General features: G+C 43.3%; 1 protein-coding gene and 1 non-coding gene across 2 annotated transcripts; one reads left to right on the plus strand and one right to left on the minus strand.

The window, feature by feature from the left end:
- The first annotated feature begins 1,638 nt into the window (after positions 1-1,638).
- Positions 1,639-1,824, plus strand: LOC114669687 (U2 spliceosomal RNA). Its single transcript, XR_003719105.1, has one exon. It is a non-coding gene; the product is annotated as a U2 spliceosomal RNA (small nuclear RNA).
- Positions 1,825-8,274: 6,450 nt separating this feature from the next.
- On the minus strand, positions 8,275-10,732 carry LOC114664919 (neurofascin-like). The gene is given in 5 exon segments (XM_028819276.2): positions 8,275-8,832; positions 8,834-9,231; positions 9,234-10,027; positions 10,029-10,157; positions 10,159-10,732. Coding segments are annotated over 5 exon segments (2,229 nt in total). The 5' UTR covers positions 10,509-10,732.
- Between the last annotated feature and the right edge of the window lie 1,622 nt (positions 10,733-12,354).

Below are 12,354 nucleotides of genomic sequence, written 5' to 3' on the forward strand. Positions count from 1 at the left end.
TATATTTTGGGAAGTGGAGAGAGAGAGAACGGAGAGTTAATGTGGTATGAACTTGGGTAGTGACTCTTGCTATTTTGGGGGGTTCATTTCTTTAGGCAGGAGAGTGGTCAAAGGAATTGGGACAAGCGGCTGCAGATGGTGACTCGTAAGCTGGGTCTGTGGACAGCTAGATCGCTATCCTTGGTGGGGAAAGCGCCTGTTGTGAAGACAAATTCTGCCATGTTGCTTGTATTTGGGGTTAGTATTTCCCATGTCTAATAGGGTGGGTAGAGCTGTGAGGGAAAAGGTGTTTCATTTTGGGGGGGGGGGGGGGGGGGGGGGATATGTAGGGGTAAGAAGGGTTGATATGGAGAGGACGATGGGGGTAGGGGGATTGTGAATATCCCTTTGAAGGTGGACTGCATGTTTTTTGCTTTTTTGTGTAGGGCTTTGAGTATTTTGTAAGTTTGTGATTGGCTGCTTGGATGTGGGGGTTGGGGGGCTGGAACAATGCTGTGCCACATGCAGAGTGCTTACCGTGGCATTATCAAAGGGCTGTGGATATGTTGGGTTGTTATCAGTTTTTCAAAGACACTGCAGTTTGCAGGAATCCTAGGGAGTTGTATCGATTAGTGAGGGCGGTGGTGGAGAGGGACGCAGGCTGGCCAGGTGTGTTCGGGAGGGAGGTTTGGGTGAGGGTGCAGCCAAGGAACCTGGAGAATAGATTAAAGGACCTTAATTGGTTGACAGATATGGGGGCGTTTGACGTGTGTCCACATGTGGGATGTGGTTCGGTGGAGACAGTCCCTCGTGTTTTGGGATTGCTCTTGGGCTCAGCAGGTTTGGTGGGAGGTGCAGAGGATGTTGAGGATGGCTGGAGGCCCTGTTATGTTGTCATACGAGATGGTTCAGAGAGGGGTTGGTTTAGAAGTGTGGGCAAGCTGTTTTTTTGTCTGATATGGAAGGTGATGAGTTTGACCAAACAGGGTATTTGGGATGTGAGGAGACCGCTGGTGGGGAAGTGCAAATTGTTCGGTACAAGGAGTGTGAGATATGGCATAGAGGGCGCTATAGCTGTTCGGGTTAAGAGGGATGTGGAAAGATGGGGTTTTGCAGCAGCAAAGGAGAGGTGGAAGGGTCTGTTTTGGTTGGGTCTGTTCGGAGGGGGGCTTTCTGAGGTTTTCTGGTTTGAATAGCTTCTGTTTTGTATTTGCTCGGGAGGGTGGGGACTGTCTTCCGGAGTCGGCGGTGCAGGCGGATTTGGAGGGCACCATCCAGTGCATGACGACGTCCGACTTTGCAATTGTCCCGGCAAGAGTATCAGAAGGAGCAGTGTGGTTCGATCTCCGCAGCGCCCATGATGGGATAGTTCCGGCTAGGGGAAGGTCATTTGTATGGACGGACATTTGCCCGAGTCTGCCAAGTGGGTGTTATGGCAGGATTGCCCCGAGATCCAGATTGGCAGCAAAATGGTTTTTGGATGTGGGGGCAGGGGTGATTAACGGGGTTTTGTTTAACTTTGGTAAAGAGGGGGGGATAGGGTGGCTCAGTTAATTTGTGAAAGGATTTTAGTTCCATCTGTTATGCTGTGTGACTCTTTGGGTGATTGTTAGGGGGATGGGTGGTTTTGGGTCTGTGGAAGTGTGAATGGTTTGTAAAATTCTTGTGTCTGTTTTTGATTAAAAATAAAAAAAAAAAAACTGTTCTTTAATATCTGATACGTCCCCTATCTGGGGACCATATATTAAATTGATTTTTGGAACAGGGAGATGGAATAGGGGCTTGCTCCGTCCACTCCACGCATCGACCTGGTATTGCAGTACTTCCAGGAGCGGTGCACTTTCTCCTTTATTGGTCTAAAATCGGAAAAGCAGCCTTGGCTGGGGGTTAGTCACTATGGGGGAAAGGACAGAAACTCTCGCCAGAGCAGGATTGATTGGATAAATCAATTAGATAAAATCAATTATTTAATTAATCAATGTGTGCCTGTACGCCGCTTTTGCCTGTACTACTTACTGCATTCCAACAGATGTCAGGCGAGGCTCGGAATTAGACAGCTGCTGCTGTGCGGTGAGTGCAGTAGTGTCGGACGCCCAAGCCTTTAACGCTAGCAGGAAGCCTTATTAAGCTCCCAGAAACCACGAAGCAGTCTTGCAGGCTGTCTGATGTCGCTGCAGCGCCCTCTGTGTTCGAGGCCTTGTTCACACAGGCAGGCCTGGATGTGCCTTCTCCTTTTCATCTTCCATCTCTTACAGGTGTGAATGTGGTGTCTCGAGGGATATCTAGATTGTCACCACCCTTCGCTGACGTCTCCTTTGTTTTGTGGGCATCTGGGGGGGGGGGATGTGGGGGGGTTGTGGTGGTTTTAAGTTGTCCTCTTCCTTGCCTGGTCCCCGCCGACACACACACGCAAGCACCCCCGAAGGGACTGACTGTCTGTTCCCCTCCCATACTTCCAGGCCTACTACGATCTATAGCGACTACCTCGTTTCTGCAAAAGTTCGAAAGGTTTTTTCGCTGTTGTGGCAACCCTTGGGCTTTGTATTAGGCCTTGGCTCCAAGGTGGGCCGCTTGGTCACGAGGACGTGGAATGTCACATGGGTTCCTGTCTCTGTGCTTGCGTTAGGGTGGCTGTTTCCTTCTGCCAAGTGGATGCTTACCATGCAGTTGACGCATGGGCAAGACGGTGGGGCTGGCTGGCCTGGGAAATTGTGTTGCATCGCTTCTCGGTCTTTTTGGCTAAGATTAAATGTAGTATTTTTAGTCACGGACTTCAGGGAGTCAAGCCGGACCTGTGGAAGCCGAAGACACGATGGAGACTATCGGAACCCAACCATCCGCGACAGCCACGGTGGTCTGGGAGAACATAGCCTCCAAGGAACTGACAAACAGGCACAGGGACCTGGCGTGGATGGCCATATGGTGGGGACTGCCTCTCCGCTCATTCATGCACGCCAGGAATCTGTGCAAATGCAGACCTTGTACGTGGTGCATCCTGCGGGAAGAAGACTCACTGCACCTCTTCTGGGAATGCCCAGTGGCACAGTCACTCCTTGACGCCGTAGAAGAGGAATTGGAAGAGTTTGTACCCAGAGACAATCTTTCGCACCATTCGGTTCTCTATGGACTTTTCCCGGGTACCCACTCACTGGAAGCCACCGAGGAGGCATGGCATCATGTGCTGCGTGAAGGACACTGTGTCGCCAGGAACCGCCTCGTCCTCAGGAGGGAAAGGATGACAATCCAGGACTGCTGCAGATACATCCGCAGCCTCCTCAGAGACTATTCTATCCTGGACTCCTTAAAGAACTGAGGATATGCAAAGCCACCTCTCCCTCCAAGAGGTGTTGTAGCTGCGTTTTCTCAAAGTTTCCAAAATTCCGCAGCTCCAACTCAAAAAATGGGATTCAGCAAAGGCCTGACGCGCAGAAATGATTCCACAGACAAAATATCTTTGTTTTTAAAAGTTTAGTTGAGTTTCAAGGTAAAAACAGTTCACACAAAAAAGAAAATTAAAATAGCAAAACAAAGGAAAAATTTATAATAAGAATTCAGTTCTAAGCTTATATTGTTGCATCTTTAATCGTTACTAATCACTTATAATTTCTGAACCATTTCAAAGTGGTCAGAAAACTGTATGCTTATCCCATTTCTAACTGAAAATGGGTTTTTCAAGTCCCTGTTTACTGGGACCTGTTCTAAACACAACTGAGTTTGTCACACTGTTTCTCAGTTATAGCAAGAAGGTTCTATCTCTTACTAACTTATAGGGGGAAAAGACCATACCATTGTCTATGACTATGTTAGATATTGTATTCTATTCAAATAAAGTAAACATTTAATATGAGTTTAACTCAACTTTAACTTTCTATGATTGGCTCTTACATTTCCAGCCCCTAATTGGCTATGCAGGAGCGGCGACAATTACTATACTTCAATATGAGCCAGTTAACTTTATATTAACTATTGTTTTCAAATCGGTAGCAATAACACTGCAAACAAACATTTAAAAAATTTCTAATTTTAAACATTGACTGTTTCTTGAAGCAGGCACAGTTTATTCATGGGTCTGTCCAGTGTGCTGGTTTTGGTTTGCACACAAACTCTTCTAAATGCACCTTTGGCATCTGGCATTGTCTTGAAGACTCGACCCATTACCCAGGAATTGCGAGGCGTTTAGCTTCTTTTGGCATTGCAGCTTTGCAGAGTCTTCCTCCAACTCTCAGTAGTCCATCTTGTATGATTGGGTCAAGTTTAAAGAAAAAGACTTGTTTAAAAGAACAGTCAAATCTATAAAGTCTTTAGTTCTTCTGGAAATTCTTGTTGTTGACTGAGGCGGATAAGCTCTGTTTCGGCTTTAAAAACAAAACCAATTTCACTAGACGATTTAGTCAGTTTATACCTTTTCATGTGCTTTGCAATGAGTTTTTTTTTTTTTTTTTTTTTGTCCTTCTGGATTACTTTTAGTCTGACTTCTAGTTGGAATGTTTTTCTTTTATTAAGTTCAGCATTAAGTCTTTAAACTTGAGGAACCAAGCCACTGCTTTCTTCAAGCGATGCCAATCTGAAAAATAGGTGATTAGTTTGTTGATGGGCTCGGTTGCTTCCTCTATTTTTGTCATGTTGACTGCACAAGTTTTAACTTCTTGATCATCTTCAGTGAGTAAATCGTTTGGTTGATCTGGTCTTTTTGGCCACTCCCTTTCAGGCTTCAATAAGAAACTTGGACCTTGTGACCATGTGGTGCTTTTGAGAAAGTTTTCTATGCGTAGCCCTCTGGATGCTTGATCAGCCGGGTTAAGGGCAGATGTGACATACCTCCACTGTGAAGGTTGTGAATGATCTCTGATCAGAGATTCTGTTAGCAACAAAAGTCTTGAATCGAGTGCTTTCATTTGAAATGTATTTTAGCACACTGTGGTGCTGTCAGTCCAAAATGTAGATTCTTTTAAGGGCATTTGATGCTCACCTTTAAGCATTTTGTCCATTTTTACTGCCACAACGGCTGCTGTCGGCTCCGATCTTGGAATAGTGACCTGTGTCGATGGTACAACTCTTGACTTGCCCATCAGGAATGAACAATGCTTTTTGCCCTCTTCATTGGTTAAGACAAGTGACAGTGCCATATCCATCTTCACTAGCATCTGCAAAATGGTGCATTTGTGCTGTCTTTATGGTTCCAAACCTGATGGGTTTGAAGCATCTGTTCACTTTATAGTCTGAGTAACTGCAGATCCTCCATCCACTTTTTTCATTTCTGAATGTGTTTGACTTCTACTTCTTCATCCCACCCAAATTTTTCTTTGCATAAGTCTCTTAGAATAAGCTTTGATGGCAGTAAGGCGGGTGCTAGAAAACCAAGTGGATCATAAACTGAGCTAACAACAGATAGAATACCACGCCTTGTAGTGGGCTTGTTTTGTAACTTTAATCTGAAATTTGAAACTGTCCATTTCTGTGCACCACTGGATACCCAGGGCACGCTCTGTGGGAAGGAGACTGTGGCTCAAGTCGAAGTCCTTTTGTTCATGAGCTCTGTCGTCTTCAGTCATAGACAATAAAACTTCTCTGTTGTTACTCACCCACTTAGTCAAATGAAATCCCCCTTTGAGGCATAGATCTTGGAGGTCCTTTGCCAGCTTTATTGCTTGTTCTTCTGATGTCACTGACCTTAAATGGTCATCCACGTAGAAGTTGAGAACGGTGTTAACAGCTTCCTCAGGAAATGTATCTCTGGCATCTTCGGCTGTTCTACGCAAAGCATAAGAAGCACAACTGGGTGAAGAAGTAGCACCAAAAAGATGTACTGTCATTTTGAGTTCTTCAAGGTCTTTACTTGGATTACCTTCAGGCCACCATAAAAAAAAAAAAAACACATAAAAGATCAGTGTCTTTATGTGGTACTTTAACTTGGTAGAACATTGACTTAATGTCTGCCATTAATGCTACTGGCTCCTTTCTGAATCTTGCAAGGACGCCAATGAGTATGTTAGGTCGGGACCTTTTAATAATTGCTCATTAAGTGAGATTCCCTGGTAGGTGGCTGTGCAGTCAAAGACCACACAAATCTTATTCTTCTTTAGAAGATACACACCGTGATGTGGAATGTACCACACTCTGCTTTCATTGCAATTTAGGTTTTCTTTGGGTACCTTGACAGCGTAACCCTTGTCTATAATGCAGGGGTGTGCAAAGTCATTCCTGGAGGGCCGCAGTGGCCGCGGGTTTTTGTTCCAACCCAGTTGTTTAATTAGAAAACAATCCTTGCCAATAATTACATTTCATGGCTTGTTAGTGCTTTAACTCTATGTCAAGTCATTCTCAAATCCTAGATTTTTTTTCCCATTCTAAAGATATCATCCAAATATTTTGAAGTGTAAAACAGATGGGTAATTCTCAATCCTTCACTTTTTTCTCTTCTCTTTCCTTCCAAGTATTTAATTAAACCAAATAGTGCCTGATAAATACACACAGGCGTAAAGGGTAACAAGCAAAATGGATAACTGCTGGTTTCTTTTGTCATTTGCATCTTATTGCTAATAAGGAGCAATTACAAACCAAGAATGCAGCTGTTTAAGACTTAAATAAGCAATAAGGGTTCAAAATCTTATCGAGGGAGATAACTAAAATGAAGCAGAAGTGTTTCTAGAGCAATTAGTGCTTCTTATTAAGCAATTGGGTTGGAACAAAAACCTGCAGCCACTGCGGCCCTCCAGGAATGACTTTGCACACCCCTGCTATAATGGTCTTTCATGAAGGCTTTGAAGTCTCCATGGAAACCTGCATTTTTGCTCAGTTTTCTTCTGAGTCCAATAGCACGTTGTTCAGCAATACAGCGATTGTTTGGCATTTTCAGTGTTTCATCCTTCAAAGGCAAATTTAAAGAATAGTGGCCACCTCCCAGTCTCGCAGATTCTGAGGCTATGGGCATGAACTTGATGTCCTCCTGTGACATCTCCTCCTTTTCTTCACAGCTGCGTTCTGGAAAATTTGTGTTATACTGTTGCAGCAACATATCCACAATCTCTGTTATGGACACACAATTGGTTGAATGTTTGGACATCTTACCACGTTTTGTGAGGTCATCTATCTTTGTATGGTCCGCCAACCACCCATCCAAGTGCAATCTTCGTAGCATAGGGTCCACCTCCTTGACTAGGTATGATTCGTGATTGCTCGAAGATTTCTGGATAGTTGATTCCTATTAAAAGATCAACTTCAGAGTCGATATGAGTTCGACGTACCTCTAAGATATGCCCACTTATTGATATCTTCTTGTAGTGGAATATTTTCTCTGTCCACTGGAATAGACCTGCGTAAAGACCTTTGGCAAATCAAAATATTTATCATCATTTAGACCACAGACTTGTAAATCTGATAAGACAGAACTTTGAGTTAGCACTTTTGAATCATCATCATAGTTTTGAGAAATACTTGAGTTCTCTTCCCTTGAAGGTTTAATTGTCTCTGGATCCTTTCTGTGCAAATTGTTACTGTACTGCCTTGGTCTATAAAAGCATTTTTCTACATACCTTTCACTTTTCTTAGATTTTACCTTTTACAGGAACTACTTGCAGTGCACACTCTTCTCCGGCCCCAGTAAATGCACAAGTTCCAGTCTCTGTTTCCTTTTCAGTAGGTGTTACCACATTGGCTGCAACTTTAGATGTTGCTCCACTGTCTTTTTTGATGTGCAGGATGTCTGGGTGCTGAAAAGAACATGTCTGACATTTCATTCTTTACAGTTCTTACCAAGGTGCCCCTGTTTGAGACAGTGAGAACATAAACCTTTAGATTTCAAAGTCAATTCTTTCTTTATGTGGCAGTTCTTTGATTTTACTACATTCAGCAAGAGTATGCTGGCCCATGAAGGATTTTTTTTTTTTTTTCATCCTCTTCCACATACTTAACTGTTGCACCATCTTTAAATGTTTATTTTTTATGAACACTTCCAAATTTTGTTTAAAACAAAAAAAATGCATAAAGGGAAAATGTTTGTCAGCTGCTGAATGTGCTATTAGGGCAGCGTCATCATTACATCCAACAAAACTGCTTTGCAATCTAGTTCTTGTTAAAAACGGCAAGTAAAAGTGAAGATAATTTGCTTTTTTTTCCTCTTTCATTTTCTGGATTTTTTTGTTTTCCTCAGGCCTCGGAGTTGTGATTTACTTTCTTCCAATTTTTTACTTCATGTGTTCCCATTTCTTTTTCTCCTGTTTTCCAGCTTCCTTGTTTGTCGGAGGAATGACTGTAGTTGGAGTTTCAACTGTTGTAGGCACTGCTGAAGGAGTCATTTCAACAGGGGTTGCTGAATCTACCAGAACCGTTGCAGTGGTTATCAATGGAACTGTCATCATCTTGGAAATGTTTGAGTTGCACAGATCTGAGTTGCAATAACAAATTGCGTAGTTGAGGGGTTTCAGACTGGTGAAGACAACTTGCAACTCCCAACAAGTTATCAACTTCAGTGCAGGCTTGCATAACAGGTATGACATGGCCATCCAGCAGTTGAAATGCCCCATAGCAGCACTTTGTCCTCAGGCAGTGCTGGACAGAGCCAATGATATTTCCATTCTGAAGTGTTGGGAGCTCTGCTGGAGGTTCCAAATAGGCACACCTTCTACCTTTCATGGGACTGTGGTTGTCTTCTCCTGGAACCCAGGTAGGTCGCACACTCCTTTCTGAGGGGTCTGTGAGCTCTAGATCTGTAGGGGGCTCTGGACGGTCTTTAATTTCAGGCACAATGCGAGAAGTTGGATCATCCTGGACAGTAAGGCGGGCTTTGGCAGAATCTGAATCAAGTTCAGTGCTCACAATACAGGTATAAACTCCCTCATCTTGCTCGTTGACATTTGGTAACTGTCAATGACTCATCTTTCTTCATCCTCCAGCCAGACAGGGGGTTGTCATCTTTGAGCCAGGTAACAGTTAAGCGAAGAGAGAGGTCATATGAGATTCGACAGTTAAACCGAGCATTCTCCCCACGTTTTATGACCAAGTTCTCTGGGGCTCTCACAATGCGTGTTGGGTCTTTTACTTCAAGCCGGACTTGCTTCTCAGCCTTGCCCAAAATGTTTGGTGCCACACATGTGTAAGTGCCCTGGTCCTCTTTCCGTGCCCGTTTGATTTCTAGTGTTCCATTGTCATAGGTGCGGTACTGTCCTCCATCTAAGTTACTGCCCTGACCATTCTTAAACCAATGTAACATGGGCAAGGAAGAGCCAAAAAATGGGCAGTCCAAATGAGTCCGACCTTGCTCTGTGGAGCTAGCATGCGGGGCTGAACATCTAGGATATTGACGAAAGCATTAGCTAACAAGTACCCATGTTCATTTGAAGCATTGCACTGATAAACCACACTACTACCAATCTGAACAGAGCAGAAAATGATGGTGTCGCCTGCAACACGACAGCTTGGATTTGGAGGAGCACTTTCTATAGGATCTCCATTGATAAGCCATGTAATCTCCGGTTTACGCAGTCCATTTGCTCGACAAATAAGATTTCCATCTTCCTCCGGAGCAAGGATCAGATTTTTCGGTTCAGACAGCCAGTATGGTGAAGCTTTGTACCTAACTGAGATGGTGTGACGAATGCTGCCCATTTTGTTACTGGCCAGGCAGGAGTAGTCGCCTGCATTAGCTTCAGACACCCCAACTATGCGTAATGTCTTGAAGTTTTCAAACTTAACCTTCTTGCTGGGAGGGTCTCCTCCTTTCTTGTACCAGGTAATGCTAGGAGTAGGTACTCCTGCTGCAATGCACTCCAGAAGCAGTTCATCACCACGCAGAACAGTCTTAGAACTAGATGTTCCAGTAGGGGAAAGAAATGTCAGTGTGGTCTCTGTGATGCCTCGTGTGGTCAATACTTTCAGAGTGAATGGATTCTTTTGCTGAATGGTATGTGCGAAATGGAAATGGACATTACAGCTGTAGTCTGTTTCAGCATCCTTGGCTAGAACATTGGAGAAGTACAAGTCTCCATTCAGCCCCATCGAGACTCGTCGATCCTGAGTGATGGGTAACATGGCACTATTCATCCAAAAGGTGAGGTGGTGGGAGGCCAGGCGGTGGATTACATGTCAGAATGGCATGAGAGCCTTCATTGACAACTGCTGGCTCCAGATACGCTTTGGACCAAAGTGGCGATTTTGAAACACGGAGCAATATTTTGTTAGAGTGCAGTCCCAAATTCATTCTTAGCAAAACATTGATACTCTCCCCCATATTCATCAGGACGCCCTCCACTTCGGAAACCAATCTCTAGTGTACCAGAATTACGTCTCATTGTTACACGAGGATCCTTTGCCACATTGAAGAACTTTCTGTTATGTGTCCATGTGTAGCTGGGAAGGGGGTTTCCTTTAGCTTCACACTCAATTATGATGTTATCCCTGGGGTCGACAATGTAGTCTTTAGGTGACTGCTTTGTGATTGTTGGAGGTTGCTTGAGCTCTTGTTGAATCTTTGGATTGAGGGGGAACCTCAATGCTTCCCAGCAGAGCAAGAGGAAGATTGCCACTCTGCACATCTGACATCATCCTTATGATTCACTCAAAAGAAGCTCTTTGTGCCAGTGATTGACTGTCCCGACCTCTGACCACAGCTCTTGGTTAAGTATTCTGTTTTTCTTCTATGGCTTATGAATCTTCCATCATGTTTTTCTTCAGTGATCCTTTTTTATTTCTACTGGACAATACAGATGAAGGGATTCCCTGAGGTCATGCAGCTCTGTCTGGTTTGACACTTTTCCTTTTTCTCTTTGCTGCCGTAAATATGATGCATAAATATCTTAGCCTGTTTATGTAAAAATAGTTAAATCGTGAATTTCTATCTTTTTTTCTTCAATTTCATAAGCTATGTCTCCCCACTTATTTTGTAAAGGATATGGGAGCTTGGAAAGTGTAGTATGGATATTTTCATTGCTATTAAATGCTGCTCGGTTTTTAGCTTTAGTCATGGAGTCCATACAGTTATCGAGAGAGGTTGCATAGTCTCAAGGCCTCCCCATCTTTTTGTTTTATTTGAGGCCACTTTGATGCTTTACTAATGTATGCATCTACTACAAACGCTTGGTTGCCATAGTAACTTTCAAGCTGCTCTCTAGCCTTTTTATAACCTTCATCTGATGGCAATGTACAACCATTAATCATTTCTTGAGCTGATCCTCTTGTATATTGAATCAAATAATCTAATTTATGTTGTGGGTATGTTAGTACGTTACCTATGTCGTGATCGAAGGCTCTGATAAATTTCGTATTAGTCATTGGGTCACCTGAAAATAAAGGGACCTGTCTGTGTGGTACAACATGCTGAGCTGGAGGTGGTGGAGTAGTAGCTGTGTTTTGTTGAGTTAGCGATTTAGCCATTTCAATGATTGCTTTCTGATATTCAGCTTGATTCTGTCGTTCCTGCCTTTCCGACTCAAGTTAATCCAACTTTCGTAGGATTCTATCGAGTGTCGATTGTTCAACCAAAACTGCTGTAGAAGGTGATGATGCTGCTGCAGCGCCTTTCTGGGCTAAGGAGTCACATTTAATATCTAAAGCGCGCTTTAACTGCGAAGTAGCCTTTCGCTCCTTTGACTTTGAGCATTTCCGTTCTTGCAATTGCATCTCTTCGAATTGGTTAACTAGCTGTTTGTCGGATTTATGTGATAAGTCTATTTGCATCTTTCAGCCATAGCTTTGTAACATTAATAAATTCGTTCCAATTCTTAGAGCTTTCAGCGAATGTCCTTTTCTGTTTCTTAATCACGCCTTCTTTACTCAGCATTGATATTAGCCTTTGATGTAACTCTTCTAATTCATTGTGCGTATCGCAAAAATTTTCAAGTCTTTCAGCTACTTCTGAATGATTTTCTGGAGTATCTTTAAGACTTTCTATTTCAGCTATAAGCAAAAAATTTCTTTCCTCTAACTTATGTGACCTTTAAGATCTCCAATTACATTCTCTGGCTTCGAATCTGTACTCAAATCGCTACTAATTTCACTGGAGTTACGCTTAGACATTGCCATAACTGACAGCTGGTTCTCTTGACAGCAACAAACGTCACAATAGGAACGTTCCAACAAAGCAGATACTTCCTTATAGCAAGGCTTCAAAAACTCTGGCAAAAGCGATCATCCACAAAGTCTTTATAATATCAGTCTCTTAAAATCTTAAGTTCAGGTGCGGCAACCTTGCATTCATTACGATAACGCAGAGATAGAAGGTAAGAGCACAGTACCTCAGAGTGACTTCGTTGACGAGTTCAGGAGCAGAAGTGTCCTCAGTCCTCAGATGGTAGATTCCAGTTTCAAGGCCTTAAGACGGCAAGTTTTCTGACGAAAATGTAGCTGCGTTTTCCCAAAGTTTCCAAAATACCGCAGCTCCAA

Source organism: Erpetoichthys calabaricus, chromosome 1, assembly GCF_900747795.2.
Source record: "Erpetoichthys calabaricus chromosome 1, fErpCal1.3, whole genome shotgun sequence".
In the NCBI taxonomy this organism is placed as follows: Eukaryota; Metazoa; Chordata; class Cladistia; order Polypteriformes; family Polypteridae; genus Erpetoichthys; species Erpetoichthys calabaricus.